Source organism: Nerophis lumbriciformis, linkage group LG21, assembly GCF_033978685.3.
Source record: "Nerophis lumbriciformis linkage group LG21, RoL_Nlum_v2.1, whole genome shotgun sequence".
In the NCBI taxonomy this organism is placed as follows: Eukaryota; Metazoa; Chordata; class Actinopteri; order Syngnathiformes; family Syngnathidae; genus Nerophis; species Nerophis lumbriciformis.
Genome location: NC_084568.2, coordinates 30,335,610 through 30,358,885, shown reverse-complemented (window position 1 = coordinate 30,358,885; position 23,276 = coordinate 30,335,610). Strand labels below are relative to the sequence as shown.

Here is a 23,276-nt window from a genome sequence, read left to right as displayed (position 1 = left end):
GTGAGTAGTTCTTTGAGGTAGAGGGGGGCATTTCCATGGAGGCGCTAGGGGGCGATTGTGGTCATTAAGGCTTGAATGCTACATGCTAATAAAATGTCTAGATTGTTGTCTAAGGACGTTTAATTCTTAAATCACAAAAAAAATATGAATAACGATGTTGCTCGTTTTGAATGAAGGCAGAGATACTTTGTGTGATCTACTGCTATTTATTATTGTTGTGTCCTGATTAACAAAACACAGGTGTTCGTTATACTTTGGATTTATTCAATTGCATACAGGTGCAGGCTATGTTTGTATCTTATCGCATACTTAGAAAAATATTGACTAATTTCCGCTTCTATATCCCTAATTTGTATGATTGTTGGCGTAAACAGCCTCCTCGCTCTGGCTGCTCCTCTTCGTCATGAATTACGGTAAAGAGTTGGTCCTGTGCGGAGACAGTAGGTCATTACATGCTAGAGAGAAGGGGTTTTCAATCGCGTGACCCAGGTGTGATTATCGGATTTTTAAAAAGCCAAACACGATCCAATTAAGGTGTTTACTGGTGTTGTGAAAAGCAAATTTTGAGGCAGTTTTATGCAATAAGTTGGTTTTCTTTAGTGAATGGAAACATACTGACCGTGAGGAGTGGATCCCAACCTAATATCAATCGCTGCAGACATTTAGCAGCATAGACATTAGGGTTGCATGATAAAGACAATATTGTAGCGGTTGCTTTTTAGGACATAATTCACCACAACTGTTTACTTGACTTTGTCATCATTATTTACTGTCATTGTTCGATTGTGCACATAACAATGTTGTTCTTGTCTAGCATTCACATATGCAGTTAAGAGTGAGTAATTCGGAGCGGCCCCTTTAAGTGACCGTCAGGAGATTCTCCCAAAGGTGGGGGTTTGTTGTGACCGCCATTTTGAGTCACTCGATGTTAGGAGTCATTCATTCTCGTCTTTGATGAATAAACAACGCACACGTTTTTGTGTGTCAAACGATACTTCAAGTTGTCTTGCTTTCACGCTACAGGCGCAACAATATAAATATTGTAAATCTGGCCGTCACTTTTAATACTATTGTCATATCGTGATTAGGGATGTATATAGTTAGGATTTTATCAATACTGGTACTTATGGGTACTCTTATCAATACTATATGTAAATTTGTTGTGAAAAAATGCATTATTGTTAGCACAAGAGGTTGTACACCAGCAACATCAAGTAACATCTCACGGTAGGGAAGTATTTTATTAACACCTGCTTTTGAAGGTCAACTTTGTTTGCAGTTATGTCATCATCTTGTTAAGACCACGCAGTTTTCTAATCATTACAATTACACTCCACTAAGACTAATATTTATGCAGACCTTTTACATGATATATCACACCAAATATATACTGTAAATTCGTGACTATAAGGCGCCATTTCTTTCCTACACTATGCACTCTGCGACGTGTAAAACGGTGTGGCTGATTTAAAGATTTTTCTTCGCCAACGGCCATCATGTCTTGTGTTCAATAGTTTTTATTAAACACACGCAGAAACGCTGAAATGGTGTGTTATCGTTTGAGCAATGGCCCCACTTTTTGGAAGAGTTCGCTCACTGCAGGTGTTGCGGGTTGAAAATGTTTTAATGCCTTAAACCGGAAGTAAAACCGCTCATAGTGTTTCTGCTCAAAAGGACTCTTCATTCATCACTCCAAGCAATGTTTGCATGTTTTACAATTTGACTAAAACAATTCACACTTGATATTCTAGTTAATTAATCCTCAAACTGTTACTTTCAAGTATATTATTACTGGTGGACTAGAGCAGTGGTCCCTAACCTTTTTGTAACTGCGGACTGGTCAACGCTTGAAAATTTGTCCCACGGACCGGGGGGCATTTTTTTAAATAAAAAAAAAAAAATTGTCATTAAAAAATAAAATCATGTGTGCTTACGGACTGTATCCCTGCAGACTGTATTGCTCTATATTGATATATAATGTAGGAACCAGAAATATTAATAACAGAAAGAAACAACCCTTTTTTGCGAATGAGTGTGAATGAATGAATGAATGTACATGGGGGAGGGAGGTTTTTTGGGTTGGTGCATTAATTGTAAGTGTATTTGTGTTGTTTATGTTGATTTAATTAAAAGAAATAAAACATTATTTATTTATTTTTTTAATAATTTTTGTGCGGCCCAGTACCAATCGATCCAGGGACCGGTACCGGGCCGCGGCCCAGTGGTTGGGGACCACTGGACTAGAGGACAAAGAATAGCTTAACATGATACACTACACGTCATAGGATGATGACACAAAAAAAGCAGAGCTAACCTCTAAGTTAAACCTCTTGAATGTAAACAGGGGTGGGCGGATTGATACAAATATCGACAGTAACGGTACCAAATAGAGTATCAGTATAGTACAGCGATTAGATCGAGGTTTTTTTATTATCACAAAATATTTTTTTGTAGTTATTGTTTACAATCTCAGGAAATAAGAGCCAATAGTAGTTTAGTAATTTTGCACTACTGACTTTTTCTATCAATTTTGTATTGTATTGATATAATTTGTATGTAATAAAAGGGGATACGGAAATAATTTTAATATTAATAGATAGTCTAAATACAGTTGTGATCAAAATTTTAATCATTTAATAATCTTGAAAATGTGAAGTATGACTACTGGTGTAACCAATACTGCCCCGTAACTACTTGGTGTGAGTGGGTCGATACCCAAAGTAGTAGTATCGCCCAGAACTCATGTGAAATATCCAAACAACAGAAAAATAAATGCTGAGTACATTTTAACAAGAGTATGGAAATAACTGTGTTACAACAGAAAGGAAGCAGCAAGGAACAGTAAATTGATCAAGTATTACAATTGAATATGACTCAATATGTTACCGCATACTCAATCAGGATTCTTTGTAAGCCGCTTGAAATATGCCTTATTATAGTACTTATGTGTACGCGTGAGTTTATTTTCTGGAAGTGCAAAGAAGGTCACCATGGTCCCCAGGAGAAAAAGATGGATGAGGGGGCGGAGTCACCGTCTCTCATTTACATCTGCTGATTGAGAGCTCACCCAGACCCTGTCACTGGACACCACCCACTTAAGACCTCATTTTAGGGGGCTGCTGATAGGACAGTGAGTCAGATGAGGTTCCAGATGTATAAAATCCTCTCGTTGAACAATCGTCATTATTCAGACGTAGGGAATGAAATGTTCGTGGTGAGTTATCTCCCATGGCGAGGAAAGGACAGCGTAAATTATCAAGCTTCTAAATATCCCCCTTGTCAAGCGCTTCCTGCGTTCATCGTGTTAATATTAGGTGTTTTTTACGGCTTTAGCGACTTAAATGCCACGGCGCACCTGCTTTTAGTGCGCGTGCACGCGGGCCGAGTGCAGCTGCGCTAGTGCGGCTGATTTATCCGTGCTGAGGCAGAAGAGAAAATTGGCATGAGCAGTTGCACATAAATCCCATCGCTGGGCCGCAGAAATATGGAGGCATTAAGGGAGCAACATGGATTTACACACCGCCATGCTGCGCAAACACACACACACACACACACACACATCTTTATAATACCTTCATAAAGCCCATCAATATGACTGATTGTTTACATATTTTAAAGCTCTTCTAGAGATCACTGAAGCTTCCTTAAAGGCTTCGACATTGTTAACACAGAACTAAATTGTTCCACGTTTCCAGAAAGTTAAGGACCAGCGGGGCACATTATTATTTTGAGAAGCAGTTTGTTGTCGGTCTATTTCTTTTATCTGCTCGACTTTTCTGACGAAAACAGTCCTGGTATGCGAAACATAGAAATGTCCATTGGAGTGGACGCTGACCTTTAGGAGGTTAAAATGTAAATACAAGGATTTTCCAATCTTTGTACACACTAGGGATGTTCCAAACAGGGTTTTAGGCTGCCGATTCTGATACCGGTCATCCATGAGTGAGATCAGCTGAAACCAATACCGATCACAGTTTAACAATATCAGCACAATATTTACACTAGCTCCTTATTCTATTTTAATACATACAATTGTTTGAGCAAAACAAATTCAAAAAGCAGAAATGAATATCTACTACCCTTTAAAATACTTAGCTTTTTGCCCTCAAAGTCCTTAGCGGTTAGCTTAGCGGTTAGCTTAGCTATTAGCGTGCCCTCTGTTTGTAATGTGTTTAACCAGGGTTGCACGATATACAATATTAACGATAAAAGCTTGGGCTCATAATACTATCGTCGTATCACGATAATGCATGTTGATAACTAGAGATGTCCGATAATGGCTTTTTTGACGATATTCCGATATTGTCCAACTCTTAATTAGCGATTCCGATATCAACCGAAAGCGATATATACAGTCGTGGAATTAACAATTTTGTTGTGATGCCCCGCTGGATGCATTAAACAATATAACAAGGTTTTCCAAAATAAATCAACTGAAGTTATGGAAAAAAATGCCAACATGGCATTGCCATTTTTATTATTGAAGTCACAAAGTGCATTATTTTTAGCGGGGGGTGTATATTGTAGCGTCCCGGAAGAGTTAGTGCTGCTGGTATTTGTTCTGTTGTGTTTATGTTGTGTTACGGTGCGGATGTTCTCCCGAAATGTGTTTGTCATTCTTGTTTGGTGTGGGCTCACAGTGTGGCGCATATTTGTAACAGTGTTAAAGTTGTTTATACGGCCACCCTCAGGGTGACCTGTATGGCTGTTGATCAAGTATGCCTTGCATTCATTTATGTGTGTGTAAAAGCCGCATATATTATGTGACTGGGCCGGCACACTAGTTTGTATGGAGGAAAAGCGGACGTGACGACAGTTTGTAGAGGACGCTAAAGGCAGTGCTTTTAAGGCACGCCCCCAAAATTGTTGTCCGGGTGGAAATCGGGAGAAATTTGGGAGAATGGTTGACCCGGGAGATTTTCGGGAGGGGCACTGAAATTCGGGAGTCTCCCGGGAAAATCGGAAGGGTTGGCAAGTATTCCCTATGTTCGTGTTTTACCGGATATGTACCGCTCCGTACAGCTGCGTTTTAAAAAGTCATTAATTTTACTTTTTGAAACCGATACCGATAATTTCCGAAATTACATTTTAAAGCATTTATCGGCCGATAATATCGTCAGGCCGATATTATCGGACATCTCTACTTAAGATATTAAGAAACGCAGTCCAATATAGGTGATTATTAGCTCAGTGGAGTGGCACCATACCTTGTTTGGAGACACATAAGCTGCTAGCCGCTTGCCCACCGAAGGACTAACAATCAAAACAGAGGGTTTGAAATGGCGATCAGGCACTTTTTCACGAAAGTCAGACGATATTGACCGATAGGCACAGCCTTAGTTTAAGGGGAACATTATCACAATTTCAGAATGGTTAAAACCATTAAAAATCAGTTCCCAGTGGCTTATTATATTTTTCGAAGTTTTTTTCAAAATTTGACCCATCACGCAATATCCCTAAAAAAAGCTTCAAAGTGCCTGATTTTAACCATCGTTATAAACACCCGTCCATTTTCCTGTGACGTCACATAGTGAAGCCAACACAAACAAACATGGCGGAAAGAACAGCAAGCTATAGCGACATTAGCTCTGATTCAGACTCGGATTTCAGCGGCTTAAGCGATTCAACGATTACGAATGTATTGAAACGGATGGTTGTAGTGTGGAGGCAGGTAGCGAAAACGAAATTGAAGAAGAAACTGAAGCTATTGAGCCATATTGGTTTGAACCGTATGCAAGCGAAACCGACAAACGACACGACAGCCAGCAACACGGGAGAAAGCGAGGACGAATTCGGCGATCGCCTTCTAACCAACGATTGGTATGTGTTTGTTTGGCATTAAAGGAAACTAACAACTATGAACTAGGTTTACAGCATATGAAATACATTTGGCAACAACATGCACTTTGAGAGTGCAGACAGCCCAATTTTCATCAAATAATATATTCTGTAGGCATACCCTCATCCGCGCTCTTTTCCTGAAAGCTGATCTGTCCAGTTTTGGCGTTGATGTCAGCAGGCCAGGGAAGCTAGGGTCGATAGGGGGTTTAGCTCGCTCGTCTGCGGGAACAAACTGCCGCCATTGCTTGCCGTGCTAGCGAGGTCCTTTGTCCCTGAATAGCTCACACACTCCGGCAGATTCAATGGGGGTCTGGCGGCAGATTTCTTTGACTTTATCGTTGGAAATGCGTCTGCTTTGAGTGTCGCAGGATATCCACACATTCTTGCCATCTCTGTCGTAGCATAGCTTTCGTCGGTAAAGTGTGCGGAACAAACGTCCAATTTCTTGCCACTTTCGCATCTTTGGGCCACTGGTGCAACTTGAATCCGTCCCTGTTCGTGTTGTTACACCCTCCGACAACACACCGACGAGGCATGATGTCTCCAAGGTACGGAAAACAGTCGAAAAAACGGAAAATAACAGAGCTGATTTGACTCGGTGTTTGAGAAAATGGCGGATTGCTTCCCGATGTGACGCCACGTTGTGACGTCATCGCTCCGAGAGCGAATATTAGAAAGGCGTTTAATTCGCCAAAATTCACCCATTTAGAGTTCGGAAATCGGTTAAAAAAATATATGGTCTTTTTTCTGCAACATCAAGGTATAAATTGACGCTTACATAGGTCTGGTGATAATGTTCCCCTTTAAAGTTAAAGTACCAATGATTGTCACACACACACTCGGTGTGGTGAAATTTGTCCTCTGCATTTAACCCATCCCCTTGATCACTCCCTGGGAGGTGAGGGGAGCAGTGAGCAGCAGCGGTGCCGCGCCCGGGAATCATTTTTGGTGATATAACCCCAAATTCCAACCCTTGATGCTGAGTGCCAAGCAGGGAGGCAATGGGTCCCATTTTTATAGTCTTTGGTATGACTCGGCCGGGGTTTGTACTCACAACCTACCGATCTCAGGGCGTACACTGAGTAGGTAGTTGACACTGGTTCAAGTTCCTCTATACAACAAAAGCACAGTAGTGTTTTTAGGAATCTGCTGCGAGTTTGCTCCCAGTTTTGGAAGCCAACCCTGGCCTACACCCGCTAAATACAAGCCAAAATAAGATGTTATCATGCAAGACTTGGCTAATAGAGCCAGCCTTACCTGTCCCACAAGCACACACTTTCTCTCTCTCTCTCTCTCACACACACACACACACACTTTTCAGGGAGCTAATTTGTCGATCTCAGATGGCGGCTCGGGCCGTCTCCACCGGAGCATGACGTTCTCCGAGCGCAAAGGACGGGCCACGCATGACAATTACCACAAGCGCCATCCCTATTTGTGCTACATCCTTCCATTTTATTCTCCTCTTTTTAATCCCTCATTTGCGCTTAGCGTCATTTCTGCATGCATTCGGCGGCAGGGAAGGGGAGGCGAGGGGTCATATATATACTGTAAGGCCTGCGGGGAAATAGAGTGGCAAAAAGCGGATTTTAATGATGTACGTGGACCTGGGAGAGGAGGATTTATTTGCGCGACTGTGCTAGCTTGCGCACACAGTGCAGGTCATTTTGAAAAGGTCACGACACATGCACACATTTCCTGTTAAGAGGAATTAAGTCTCCCTCTCGCCGGCGCCCAAATGAATCGATTAGAGCTTATAAATGTGCACGTCGCCCCTCTAAATGATACTATTAAAGCTTGTGTGCGCTCATTACCTCTTTAGTGTGCTAATAAACAGGAGTGGGCATGGCATGAGGATGAGGAGCTAATTGCAGTGAAACAGACATTATCAGCGCTGCAAACGAAGCCCACCTGCTAGCCCATAAACAGCCTTTTTTTTCCTGTTGGCTTCCATGCCGACACATTTCTTTAATCCAACGCGTCTGTGTGACGATGTCAGTCTTGTTAAAGCGTGACATGTCGCCTTCGCCACGCAAATTACCGCGGGCGAGGAAACACTCCGGAGTGGTAACGTGTGTGTTTGAGATGGAAATCCATTGATTCATCGTTAACAGAGGACAACAGCTCGCCGTCAGCGTCTGCGCTCGCCATAACAAATGATCTGCGCGCTCGGACGCGCTTTATTGTAGCCCGGCCCGTAACCTTTTCAGCTGCTGACCCGGAACACAGGGAGGGGCCGCGTTCGAGGGGCTGGGGGGGGCGATGTCGAACATATGTCCCCTTGTGGAAAAGAGGCTGACTCTGAAAAAGCCATCACAGGCGAAACGTCACCGATGCTACGTTTCCAAAACAGAGGGTTTATAAAGAAACAAAAGAGACATGGAGGGAGAGAGATATAAATGCAACCTTAATTAGTTGCTAATAAAAAGCGGGTGGCAGAATGAGAGGCAGGTGGAGGGAGGGCGGCTGTGAGGACGTGTGACGGTTTAACAGTCACATTGAGAGCGGAGCCAAGTTAAAGGGCCAATAAGTAACACTGGCTGGCCTTTTTTTAATGGCGTACATTCACGACACCGGCAGTGACAGACGCTGGAGTTACACCCGCGTCCGCTGTACGCCAGCCGACGCCAAAAACACACGCCGCTTCACCAAACACAAAATGCAACACAGGGATGAAAACAATGGAAGTGCGGCGAAACCGGACGTTTTGGTGCGTTCCAGTTGTATCGGGAAGTCGGTATTTCAATCAATCAATCAATGTTTATTTATATAGCCCTATATCAAAAGTGTCTCAAAGGGCTGCACAAGCCACAACGACATCCTCGGTTGAGATCCCACATCAGGGCAAGGAAAAACTCAACCCAGTGTGATGACAATAAGAAACCTTGGAGAGGACCGCAGATGTGAGGGACACCCATCCCCCCCCAGGGCGACCGGTGCAATGGATGTCGAGTGGATCTAGCACAGGGGTCGGCAACTTTTACCAGTCAAAGAGCCATTTTGACCAGTTTCGCAAATTATAGATAACAATGGGAGCCGCAAACATTTTTGAAATTTTAAATGAAATGACACTGCATATAAAGTTGGTTTTTTTGCTTTGTGCTATGTATAAACCATGGGTCTCAGACACGCTGCCCACATTTTTTAATGGAATTTTTAAGCTGGTGCGGCACGCGGGTTTTAAATGAAAAGCGCTTGTCAGCGTCATGCGTGCCGTGATGTTACAGCATATAGCGCCCACTACAACCAGCGTGCCTGATCAGCCACATGTTGAATGGGGCTTCCGCTTACTCACGTTGGTGACAGCAAGGCATACTTGCTCAACAACCACACAGGTTACACTGGCGGTGGCGGTATAAAAAAAACTTTGACACTCTTACTAATAATGCGCCACACTGTGAACCCACACCAAACAAGAATGACAAACACATTTCGGGAGAACATCTGCACCGTAACACAACATAAACACAACAGGACAAATACCCAGAATCCCATGCAGCCCTAACTCTTCCGGGATACATTATACACCCCCGCTACCAAACCCCGCCCACCTCAACCGACGCACAGAGAGGGGGGGGGGGGGGGGGGGGGTTGATGTGTGAGGGAGCAGGCTTGGGGTGGGGGCGGGGTTTGGTGGTAGCAGGGGTGTATAATGTAGCCCGGAAGAGTCAGGGCTGCATGGGATTCTGGGTGTTTGTTCTGTTGTGTTTATGTTGTGTTAAGGTGCAGATGTTCTCCCGAAATGTGTTCGTCATTCTTGTTTGTTTTTGGTTCAAAGTGTGGCGCATTATTAGTAAGAGTGTTAAAGTTGTTTTATATGGTCACCGTCAGTGTAACCTGTGTGGTTGTTGACCAAGTATGCCTTGCTGTCACGTACGTGTGCAAGCAGAAAATGTATATTCTTTAACAAGCGTTGGGCTGGCACGCTGTTAATACAGATTGTAGAGGGCGCCAAATGTTGTACCATCACGGCACGCCCTTATTATAGCTGTAAGGGTGAAAATCGGTGAATATTAATCCCGGAAGTTTTCTGCGAGAGGCACTGAAATCCGGAAGTCTTACGGAAAATTGGGGGGTTCAGCAAGTAAGCTGCTGAGCCGCATCAGAGTGATCAAAGAGCCGCATGCGGCTCCGGAGCCGCGGGTTGCCAACCCCTGATCTAGCATAATATTGTGAAAGTCTAGTCCAGGGGTCGGGAACCTTTTTGGCTGAGAGAGCCATGAAAGCCACATATTTTAAAATGTATTTCCGTGAGAGCCATATAATATTTTTTAACACTGAATACAACTAGATGCGTGCATTTTTAAGTAAGACCAACATTTTTAGAGTATAAGAAGTCTCTTATTCTTTTTATAACATTGTTATTCTGAAGCTAACCAATAATAAATAAAATACTTCTTACCATTAATGCAACTTCTGAACAGGTGCGGTAGAAAACAGATGGATGGATTAAAATGCATGAGAATGTTTTATATTTTGAACGTTATTTTTAACACTGTGATTACCAGCGGAATTATTCAGTACTTATCCTGTTAAGTAATGTCAGCTAAGATTTATCTGAGAGCCAGATGCAGTCATCAAAAGAGCCTCATCTGGCTCGAGAGCCATAGTTTCCCTACCCCTGGTATAGTCCATAGTGGATCTAACACAATAGTGAGAGTCCAGTCCATAGTGGGGCCAGCAGGAGACCATCCCGAGTGGAGACAGGTCAGCAGCGCAGAGATCCACCCCGGGTCCTGACTCTGGACAGCCAGCACTTCATTCGTGGCCACCGAACCTGTGCCCCCCCCCTCCACGAGGGAGAGGGGGGCAGAGCAGAAAATAAAATAAACGGCAGATCAACTGGTGAGAGTTTCTCGACGGAAACCCCTCGAGTGGGCTTCAAAGATGGCTGCTCTGAAGGTGAACTGTAGGGCTCGAAAGGCCAGGTTACTGTGGGTAGGGCTGGACGATATGGACGAAAAAGTATATCTCGATATATTTTTGCCTAAACTGGATATTCGATATATATCTCGATATATTTTCCGGTGAGAGTATACATGTAAAGATATTCATTTTTGAGCAATATTCACTGAAATTAAAGTGAATGACAACTGTAGCAGTGGCACTTTTATTAACCCAGTTAGTCAAGATGGGTATTTACAGCACAGAAAATGAACCGTTTAAGGAGTACAGAATTACATAATATAAATACAAGAGAAAATATTTTTTCTACCTAAAATAAATAACATAGCTGTGCAAATAATACAGCATGTATCAAATACATTTGCAGGCAGGCACTTTTTAATTCCCAGTCGGCGATGTTCAAGTATCAAAACATTCGTCTCAACCGAGAATCGTAGGCTCCCCCCAAAAAATGTAATATGATATCCCGGATAACCCGGAGTTCCCAGTTTTCTGGGACATTTTGCCCATTGAAAATGAATTGGCCAATTTTCAAACAGGCACAACTCCCACATTTTTTACCCGATTCGAATCGTTCCACCATCGACACACTCCACTCACCTTAGACAATCAAAATAACATTTTCCAAGTTAAAAAATAATTCTGTGAATTTCCGTTTTTTTCAAAGCCCTATTTTCACCTCTTCTTGGAAAGTTTTTTACAGTCCACATTTTTCCATCATTTGCAACCATTGCACCTTCAAAACATTCCTTTTAGTTTGGACAACAGATGTTACTATTTCTTTTTCGTACAAATTCACGGTTTCCACAAAATTCCAGGAATTCCGAAATACCCATTCTGAATTCAAACTGTTTCTACGTCGACATTTTTCAACCGATTCTAAAGAAATTCAATCATCAACTTATTCATATCATCTAGGACAATTGTGTTAGTATCAATATTTTCCAAGATTCCCAGTTTTCCTGAAATTCCCACATTTCCGGGAAATCTCCATTCAAATGAATGGACATATTCATAGTTCTGCAATGCCCTGAATTCTCGAAATTTTGCGCCATTTTTAAACCTGATTCCGACCTTTCAACCATCAACCTACACTACCTACTCATGCGATATATTGTGAACGCAAAACATGTTTTCCCTTTTCAGAAATTCCCGGTTTTACCAGAATTTTCTCCCCATTGACAATGAATGGGCATTATACAATCTACTGCAGTGTTTTTCAACCTTTTTTGAGCCAAGGCACATTTTTTTCATTGAAAAAATGCGGAGGCACACCACCAGCAGAAATCATTAAAAAATTAAACTCAGCAGCTGATATTGACAATAAAAAGTCGTCGCAACTGTTGGTTGGATATGACTTTAAACCATAACCAAGCATGCATCAATATAGCTCTTGTTTCAAAGTAGGTGTACTGTCATCTGTCACATCACGCTCTGAATTTTTTGGAGTTTTTTGCTGTTTTCCTGTGTGTAGTGTTTTAGTTCTTGTCTTGCGCTCCTATTTTGGTGGCTTTTTCTCTTTTTTTGGTATTTTCCTGTAGTACTTTCATGTCTTCCTTGACCGATATTCCCCACACCTGCTTTGTTTTAGCAATCAAGAATATTTCAGTAGTTTTTATCCTTTTTGGGGACATTGTTGATTGTCATGTCATGTTCGGATGTACTTTGTGGACGCTGTCTTTGCTCCACAGTAAGTCTTTGCTGTCGTCCAGCATTCTGTTTTTGTTTACTTTGTAGCCAGTTCAGTTTTAGTTTCGTTCTGCATATCCTTCCCTAAGCTTCAATGCCTTTTCTCACCTTTTGTTTATTTTTGGTTTAAGCATTAGACACCTTTTTACCTGCACGCTGCCTCCCACTGTTTCCGACATCGACAAAGTAATTAGCTACCGGCTGCCACCTACTGATATGGAAGAGTATAACGTGGTTAGTCTGCCGATCTCCAGACAGTACAGACACTCAACAATGGCACATTATTTGTGGATTATAATTACTGGTTTGCAAAAAACCTTTTTAACCCAAATAGGTGAAATTAGATAATCTCCCACGGCACACCAGACTGTATCTCACGGCTCACTAGTGTGTCGCGGTACAGTAGTTGAAAAACACTGATCTACCCACACTATCCGATTTGAACCGTTACAACATCCACACACTCCGCTCGCCCTAGACATACAAGCCAGCATGTTTGCCAGTTTGGAAAATTCCCTGATTATCCCCGGAATGACCCTGCGATGAGGTGGCGACTTGTCCAGTATGTACCCCGCCTACCGCCCGATTATAGCTGAGATAGGCTCCAGCGCCCCCCGCGACCCCGAAGGGAATAAGCGGTAATAATGGATGGATGACTAGGAATTTCCCCCCATTGACAATGAATGGGCAATACACAAACCCATATGCCACTTTTCTCAAGCGATTGGAACCGTTCAACATCCACACACTACACCCACCCTGGACAATCAAGCATTTCACTTCCACTCACGGGTATCGGCGGTTCGGCGACTTGCGCACATCGGGCATTCACACGCCATTCCTACCGGAGTTGCAAATTCTAGTTGAGTTGTGTTTTCCTCGTATTGCATGTGTTTTAGGGGTTTGCGTGTGCTTGGCTTTGCATCTCCGTCCTAGCTGTTGAGACGTGCACGTGCATAAAAGCAGACTGCTGCGGCCCGGACGTTTAAAAAAAAAAAAAAAAAAAAAAAAAAAGAGCAGTGACAGTGAGGTTTATGGCTCCCCTGTGCTGCTTAAACCACTTCACCCCCTCCACTTTTTTTCCACGAGAAAAGGATGATGAAGGATAGACGTGCTGCTAAACATCAATACTGCATTAGCCAGCGTTACAAAGCCTTCAGCTATTAACGCTGAGGAATGGTCGCAGCCGGGCGCGAGGTTCAATGGGGGTCATCTGCCGCCCTCCATCTTTCTCCATCTTTTACTTCCCATTGCCCCGCTGCGTCTTGCATCATCCCTTATCCGTTTGATTTGTGTCGCACTACATCGTCTCATAGAAAGATTTGTCTGTTGGTTGTCACACTTTCTCCACACCAAAAAGGGTGCCATCTCCTCAATTGTGATATGTAAACTTTCAAACTCACCTGTAAAGTCTTCTCTGGAGTACCACTTGAACTTGAGGTGAGGACTTTTCATGTCCTCAATATTTGTCTTCTAGGCTTTTATAAAACGACTTTATTACAAACCAGTTGTTAGCCTTAAAAAGTGCGTAGTAAAAGCTATATTGTTTAGATTGTTAGCTAGCTAGCTCGTCTTGATGCTGGTAAGAAGTTCAATGTGGGCTTTGTTGTCACATTAAGTGCTAGAAAAGGTTTTGTTTGTAACCCAATTTCAGCCTTTAATACAGTGGTACCTCAACTTGAGAGTGTTTTGTCTCTCAGCTAGTTGCCATCAAACATCTAAAGATGGGAATCCTGTTCATGTTCCTGGCTCCTTTTGTGCCAAGATGCATTAAACTTTGTGTTTGTCAACTTGTCAATTCAACTGCTTAAAAAAACTATGTGGCAACCAACCCAATTGTGTGTGGCCACTTGGATAGTCTTTGGTTCAGTTAAAAGAATGACCGTTCACATATTTCATTTCATTGTATTATTTGTTTCATTCATTTAATAATAATAACTATAGATTGTATTTGTAAAAAGCACTTTATTGAGTAAACAACCTCAAAGTGCTACAGTGTATTAAAAAAAATAAAAATAAAATAAAAACTAGAACAGCCTAATAGCTAGAACGAGTATGCATATACCTTTTTAAAAAAAAAAGTTTTTTTTTAAAAAAGAAGGGTTTGTAAGCCTTTTTTAAAAGCATTCACAGTCTGTGGTACCCTCAGGTGGTCAGGGAGAGCCTTCCATAGACTGGAAGCGGCGGAGCAGAAAGCCCGGTCTCCCATTGTTCGTAGCTTTGTCCTCGGAGGTTGGAGGAGAAAACATATGCAACAACAGCATTTAGCATGAACGAAAATGAGCATATAACCCAATACAACCCAAACCCTAACCCCTATCAACACAGTCATATGCAGTTCCAGTTCATTTGAGCTGTCTGATGCAGCCGTTTGCGCCCTAAAAAGTACTAATACTGTAGGTATTGTACTTAACTTAACAGCTCTTTTATTGTAACGTACATCTTAGTTGTAGTTTTCATTAACAAATTCGGAGGTCTTGAAATTTCCATGTAAAATCGCTAATGCTAATCAGTAGCATGTCAATAGCAAAGCCAATGTATATTAGCATCCAGCCAGTGCACTTTTGGAAAAGTGGACCCCTGCTTTACTTACGTTGAAGCGTTTAGGTTGTTTTTGCTTTGTTGGCATTAAAAATTGCAACATTATTTACAGCAGCTGTACTTTTTTCACCAAGTACCACCTTAGAAAAAAGTTTTCTCTCCAAGTACCAGAATAATGACCCACATTAAAATCCAGCAGCGTAGTAGGTCTAAGTATTAATTAAAAACAAGGCAGAGGTTTTGTTTAATAAGTATATTTAATATTGTTTGGCCACTGTAGGATTATACACAGTTTGAACAGTAACACTGTGTTTGAATATAGGAAAATAAAACACTGTACTTTAATAAAGGAATTTTAATGGCGTACCACTAGACCGGGGTTGTCCAAACGTTTTCCACTGAGGGCCACACACTGAAAAATGAAAGCATGCGGGTCCATTTTGATATTTTTCATTTTCAAAACCAATACATAGATTTTGTTTAACCTTTAGGGCTCCCCTCAAGTTTGGTTCCGGGGACCCAGCAGGGTCTCAGTCATAAAAATGTTAAAAATAAATCATATATAATTTTTTTTTTTTATTCAACGCTTGTATTTCTAATTTACTTCAGGTCTATATGTCGATATAAAGTTGTTGGTTTTTTTTTTTTATTAATCCTTTATGCTATTTTTGTCAAAATCCATTTTTTTTATGACAAAAACATAAAAATATGCAATCTCTTCGCCCTGAAAAAATGTCAAAGTGGAATATTTGATGTCAAGTATTTGGAGCCTTACAGGCTCCAGCAACCCCGAACGGGACAAGCGGTAGAAAATGGATGGATGGACATAGGTCAATAATTAATTACATTATTGATTTTGATTTTGTTATTATTTTTGGACCAATGACAGTCCCACTATAATTCTTGGATACAAAAGGGCCCCGGTCATAAAAGGATTAAAGTTTAAAAAAAAATGTTTTTTTGTTTTTTTTTACTTTGAACGCTTAAATCTCTAGATCAACTTCGAAACTATCCGTCAATTGTACGTTTTTTTATTATTTTTTGTTTTTTTTGTATTGGTTTTATGTAGAGATGTCCGATCATATCGGACTGCCGATATCGGCCGATAAATGCTTTAAAATGTAATATCGGAAATTATCGGTATCATTTTTGACTTTTTAAAACGCCGCTGTGTACACGGACGTAGGGAGAAGTACTGAGCGCCAATAAACCTTAAAGGCACTGCCTTTGCGTGCCGGCCCAGTCACATAATATCTACGGCTTTTCACACACACAAGTGAATGCAATGAGGGTGGCCGTATAAACAACATTAACACTGTTACAAATATGCGCCACACTGTGAACCCACACCAAACAAGAATGACAAACACATTTCGGGAGAACATCCGCACCGTAACACAACATAAACACAACAGAACAAATACCCAGAACCCCTTGCAGCACTAACTCTTCCGGGACGCTACAATATACACCCCCCGCTACCCCCAATACCCCGCCCCCCAACCCTGCTCACCTCAACCTCCTCATGCTCTCTCAGGGAGAGCATGTCCCATATTCCAAGCTGCTGTTTTGAGGCATGTTAAAAAAAAAAAAAATGCACTTTGTGACTTCAATAATAAATATGGCAGTGCATGTTGGCATTTTTTTCCATAACTTGAGTTGATTTATTTTGGAAGACCTTGTTACATTGTTTAATGCATCCAGCGGGGCATCACAACAAAATTAGGCATAATAATGTGTTAATTCCACGACTGTATGTATCGGTATCGGTTGATATCAGAATCGGTAATTAAGAGTTGGACAATATCAGAATATCTGTTATCGGCAAAAAAGCCATTATCGGACATCTCTAGTTGTATGCCTTCATGTCAAAGGAAACTTTTTTTTCATACAGTATGGCAAACACAAAATATGCAATATTTTACCACCCCAAAAAAATTTCTAAGTGGAATTTTGTGAAGTAATTCATAACATTGATTTTGATTCGTAATTCATGTTTGAAAAGCAGCCTGCATGGCAGCTTTGTGTTATTAGTGTCAAAATTGCAAATCTTTGTTGCTACATTTCACTTGTTTGCCCTTTTTATTCCACTTTTTTAATGGTATTTTTAGAATGTGCCACAGGCCGTTAAAAAATGAGCTGCTGAGCCACACTTTGGACACCACTGCACTAGTTTTAGGCCACGTACCACGAGTTGTACATGGATCACCGATTTAGAGGGAGTTTGGCTGAGTCCGCTCTCAGTGCTGCTGGAGTGATCGCCGAGTGTAAAGCCGTCTGATACTGTAACATTTCACCATTAGATGTTTTTTGTGGTCTTTTTGGCCACCGTTGGATTTCACGGGGACCGGCGGGATTGGGTCTGTGTCAAAAAATAGCATCTTCTGTACCCATCCCTTGAAGGACTTGTCGTTTCAAGCCTTCAATGTACTGCAGGAATGTTTTGATGATGAGCAGTTCACACGTCCCCATTTTGAAGTAGTCTGTGTACAGCTTGTAAAGAAGCATCGATGAACAATCCACCAGAAAGAATCTCCCAGGGTAGATCTTGTCATGGTTCAAAAACAACTCTCCATGTCTTCCTTCCTCCCAGACTGGGTTTGGACCCCAAGCTTCTGGCAAAGATCCTCAACATGTCCTCGGGCCGCTGCTGGTCCAGTGACACGTACAACCCCGTCCCCGGCGTCATGGAGGGAGTGCCCTCCGCCAACAACTACCAGGGAGGCTTCGGAACCACGCTAATGGCCAAGGTAAAGGTCTCGTTTTCAGTTTTATTTCGGCGTAACCCCAGAATTGTCGTACTATTTGCAAACCCAAATCTCAAAATGTGCACGTGTGGTAAGATGGGTTTTGCTTTTTCTTTGGCTTATTATGACGTCACCTATGAAGGTAGAGGAAAAACATAAGTACCTTAAAATCACAATTGGAACTTTTTATGCACATCTTTGTTTGACCTGGAACCACCACCACCAAAATAAAAAGAATGAAAATGGGACAATTCCAAATGTCGGCTGTAGGTGTGACCACAGGATGCAGAGAAGGCAAGCAAAGTGCAGGCGTAAGGAGGGTTGTAACAATATAAAAATGTCATATCAGTTATTTTGACCAAAATTATCATAATTATCATGGTCACCATAATATTGTTAAATGTGATCAAAAAGTACTTCTGCCCGGACTTCGGTGGCCTTCTCTGCATCCTGTGATCGCGCCGACATATGGCATCGTCACATTTTTATTTTGATGGGTGAACAAAAAAAAAGGTCCAGGTCAGACAAATCAGACCAGCATCCAAGACTAGATTGATGAAACTGAAACCTTTGTTCCCCCACCAAAATAAAAAGAATGTGACTATATGTGATATAAAAAAAAATCTCATTACAGTTATGACCAAAATTATCAGGATTATATTCATCACGGTCACCATGGTATTGTTAAACTAGATTGTTTGAACTGAAACAATAAAATAAAATAAAAAAGAATGGAAATGTGACTATATGTGATTTAAAAAAAAAAAGAATTCACATTACAGTTATTATGACCAAAATTACCACGATTATCATAATTATCACGGTCACCATGGTATTGTTGAATGTGCTCAACAAGTTCTTCTGTCCGCACTTTGCTTGCCTTCTCTGCATCCTGCGATCGCGCCGACATATGGCATGGTCACATTTTTATTTTGGTGGGTGAAAATGTTTTTTTTAAAAAGGCCCAGGTCAGACAAATCTGACCAGCTGTCAAGACTAGATTGTTTGATCTGAAACATTTTTTCCCCCTACCAAAATAAAAAGATTGGAAATGTGACTATATGTGATATAAACATTTCACATCAGTTATTTTGACCTAAATGATCACGATTATCATCATTATCATCGTCACCATGGTAATGTTAAATGTGCTCAAAAAGTTATTCTGCCTGCACTTTGCTTGCTTTCTCTGCATCCTGTGATCTCGCCAACATATGGCATAGTCACATTTTTATTTTGGTGGGTGGGGAAAAAAGAAAATATCCAGGTCAGACAAATCTGACCAGCATCCAAGACTAGATTGTTTGAACTGAAACAATAAAATAAAAATAATGATAATGGAAATGTGACTGTATGTGATAAAAAGAAATTCACATCACAGTTATTATGACCAAAAGGATCACGATTATCATAATTATCACGGACACCATGGTATTGTTAACTGTGCTCAAAAAGTAATTCTGCCCACACTTCGCTTGCCGTCTCTGCATCCTGTGACTGCGCCGACATATGGCATGGTCACATTTTTATTTTGGTGGGTAAAAAAAAAAAGGTCCAGGTCAAACAAATCTGAACAGCATCCAAGACTAGTTTGTTTGAACTGAAGCCTTTTTTCCTCCGCCAAAATAAAAAGAATGTGACTATATGTGATATAAAAAAAATCACATCAAAGGGGTAGAAAATGTATGTATGGATGGATGGAAGTGATTATGACCTGGTGATCACGATTATCATATTTATGACAGTTACAATGGTATTGTTTAATGTGCTCAAAAAAATTGTTCTGCCTGCACTTCGCTTGCCTTCTCTGCATCCTGTGATCACACCTACTGCCAACAAACGGCATAGCCACATTTCTATTCTTTTTATTTTGGTGGGTAAAAAAAAAAAAAGAGGTCCATACCAGACAAATGTGACCAGCATCCAAGACTAGATTGTTTGAACTGAAACAATAAAATAAAATAAAAAGAATGGAAATGTGACTATATGTGATTTAAAAAAAAATCACATCACAGTTATTATGACCATGATTATCATATTTATCATGGTCACCATGGTATTGTTAAATGTGCTCAAAAAGTTCTTCTGCCCACACTTCGCTTGCCTTCTCTGCATCCTGTGATCGTGCCTACAGCCAACATATGGCATAGTCACATTTCTATTCTTTTTATTTTGGCGGGTGAAAGGTCCGACAAATGTGACCAGCATCCAAGACTGGATGGTTTGACCGCATCCAGGCCATTTCTGATGAATTCCTCATTGCATGTTCAATTGTGTTTTATTGTTTCATCTCATTTTACTGCTCTTTTACCGACTCTGGCTGTCTGCCTCCACATTGTCAACATGTCTGAGCCGCGCTACTTTAATCTCAGGCACCAGCTGATACATTTAGTGCCCGCTTGGTATATTTCATGGTCCTTATGTTCTTTGTGGAGCATGGTCATAATAAAGGTGTGGACTTCAGAGCTAGCGTATCGCTGACCACCAATTCTCTTCCCAATGTGGCGCCCAGGATCTGGGCTTGGCCCAAAACACGGCCACCAACACCAAGACGCCGGTCCCTCTCGGTTCCCTGGCCCACCAGATCTTCAGAGTCATGTGCTCCCGGGGCTACGCCAACAAGGACTTCTCATCGGTCTTCCAGTTCCTGCGTGAGGAGGAAGGACAGTGAGCGGAGGAGGGGGAGGAGCACACTGCTGTCCACGTAACACACACACACACACACACACACACCCAGTGCCCCTTGTCCCACAGCACTCAGGAGAGACTCTTAGGCAAAGCTCCAGTCCAATTAGTGTGCGACAAATAGCCTCATGGAGTCACTTTCACTTTAGTAGAAATGCAAAAACTGGCCTCAGATCAGGTTCTCCTTTTTATGGCACCCTTCAGCCATGCATGTTCATATACATTTTCAGAACAATAATCCACGTTGAATATTTTTTCAGCAGTTTAGCCTATTTAAGAACACCTGTTTGCTTGTTTTCTTCCACAACTTCAAGGAGAACCGCACTATTTTTTGTAGAATCATCCACGATCATTGTGTGAGACAAGAGCGCACATCTTTCTCTTTTTGATGCGTTCTAAATAGTGAAAAATGCGGAGGATAGGGATTCCGCCTATAAAGCGCTCTAAAAAAAAACCATATTAACCAAGTGTATGTAATTGTTTTCTTAAAGTTGGAGCTCATCCTCTTTATATTCAGGCTCAAAAAAATAAGATTCTCGATCATTTGTCCCAAAGTAGTCGGCACTCGCAAAGTCAACCATGATTAGTTGTAGAAAGTAGCATAGTGTGAAATCCATGTGCCCAGGAAAGAAATGTTTAAAATAAAAAATAAATGTGCTACGACATGACATACATACTTACAGCATGGACATAAAACCTTGTTGGATGGTTTAAATAGGTAATTTCTTTGTTAGCCACCGCTTGCTAGCAGTTTTTTACTATTTAGAAAGCATGAAAAAAGAGAAAGATGGGTGAATGATTGGGAAAAATTCCAAAAAAGTTGCATTTACTTTCACTTGGGACCTGATCCTCTTTTGGGAAATTCTGTTATTGAGCTGCTTGGCTTTGCACTGTGCGACGTTCAGGGGAATCAGACATTTGAAATAAGCTACTTGAATTTACCTCTCTGCCACTGCAGTATTGTTCTGTGACCAGCACTGTTTCAGTTGTTTGCTGCGAAATACCCTCCTTTTGATGTTTGTTGTTGAGTAACCCTGTTAGTGTAAGGAAGAGATAGTTGGTCCTACTGCGTTCAAGCAAATGTACATACTGTATATTTTATTTTCTCTTGGAAAGACGTTGACGACAACTGTGACTTTTTCTTGTTCAAATAATTGTCTACAGTTTGCATTTGCCCTGTGGTACATATCCTCAACACTTGGACCTAAAATGTACATTAAAACGTGTTCTGTGTATGTTTGTTTTGTCGGGTTTTATTACGCGCGTAAATCCAAGTGGGTGCCTCGGTTTTTGGACGCCACACTTCTTGCGTGATTCATTTTCTGACCATAATTCTTTCTAAAACAGGGGTCAGCAACCAGCGGCTCACTTTCGTGCCGCCCAAGTGGCTCCCTGGAGCATTTTTAAGAAAGGATTGAAAATGGAAAAAGATGGGGGAAACATAATTTTTTTGTTTTAGTATGTTTTTTGTTTGAGAAAAAAAATGACCCAAACCCTCCCAATTTTTAGAAAGCCCACTGTTTAGTATGTTTGTGTGTATGCTTCACTGATGAGAGTATTTGATGAACATCGTTTTGTCCTCCTAATTTCGGCGGGTCTTAAACTCACCATAGTGTGGACAGTGATGCAACAGTTTGTTTACATGTAAAATCTTCCACTCCTTTTTCTCAATTTGTCCACCAAAAGTTTGATTCTGTGCGTGATTGCACAAAGGTGCGCTTTGTTGATGTTATTGACATGTTGGAGTGCTAATCAGGCATATTTGGTCAGTGCGTGACTGCAAGCTAATCTATGCTAACATGCTATTTCGGCTAGCTGTATGTACATATTGCATCATTATGCCTCATTTGTAGGTATATTTGAGCTCATTTAATATCCTTTACTTTTATCCTCTTTGTATATAATTTAGTTTTGCATGTCTTATGACACATTATCTGTATGTAATATTGGCTGCATTTCAGATAGTTGTTTGTGCGCCATATTGTTCCAGACCACAGCTAACATGACCTAGCTTGCCGAAGATTGTAATAAATCTATTAAAAGAAGACACCCTGCCATTTCCTTAAACTTGGACACACACATCTATACCTTTGGTCATTAAAAGTCAGTAATTTCCAGGAGTTATCTCACCTTCTGAGTAGCCTCTGATTTACCAATGGTTTCTATTAGAGATGTCTGATAATGGCTTTTTTGCCGATATCCGATATTCCGATATTGTCCAACTCTTAATTACCGATTCCAATATCAACCGATACCGATATATACAGTCGTGGAATTAACACATTATTATGCCTAATTTTGTTGTGATGCCCCGCTGGATGCATTAAACAATGTAACAAGGTTTTCCAAAATAAATCAACTCAAGTTATGGAAAAAAATGCCAACATGGCACCGCCATATTTATTATTGAAGTCACAAAGTGCATTATTTTTTTTAACATGCCTCAAAACAGCAGCTTGGAATTTGGGACATGCTCTCCCTGAGATAATCCTGATACCCACTACAACTATGGGAAATACTATACTTTGACTTTCATGAAGTGCATTTTTTTTAAACATGCCTTAAAACAACAGCTACAAAAACAATGAAGGCACACAGCTGCAGTCCAGAGTATACTAGAGTAATAAAGTAAACCATAACATAGTCCTCCTTTAGTAGACTGCCTGGCATACTGTATAATAGGAAATTATAAACTGGGCTCAATCTGCCCTGCTCTAACGTATTTGTATGAGTAACACAAATGTGCTGCAAGCTAGTGGTGAGTGCTTGAAGTGGCCTAGCAGTCAGCCAGAGCTCCTGAAATGCTGCGTTGAGACAGGGCACCTCCGTTCACTGCAAACTGCTTTCGGTGTTTGCTTTTCATGCATC

The 23,276-nt window shown here is 41.2% G+C and overlaps 1 protein-coding gene across 1 annotated transcript in view; it reads left to right on the top strand.

Moving 5' to 3' along the window:
* Nucleotides 1-21,641, top strand: part of hibadha (3-hydroxyisobutyrate dehydrogenase a) — a 62,619-nt gene extending 40,978 nt beyond the window's left edge. The window contains exons 7-8 of the mRNA XM_061982471.1: nucleotides 17,570-17,726; nucleotides 20,236-21,641. Of these exons, the coding sequence (XP_061838455.1) occupies nucleotides 17,570-17,726; nucleotides 20,236-20,394 (316 nt within the window). The 3' untranslated portion in view covers nucleotides 20,395-21,641. The remainder of the gene's footprint in view (nucleotides 1-17,569; nucleotides 17,727-20,235) is intronic.
* Nucleotides 21,642-23,276: the final 1,635 nt, after the last annotated feature.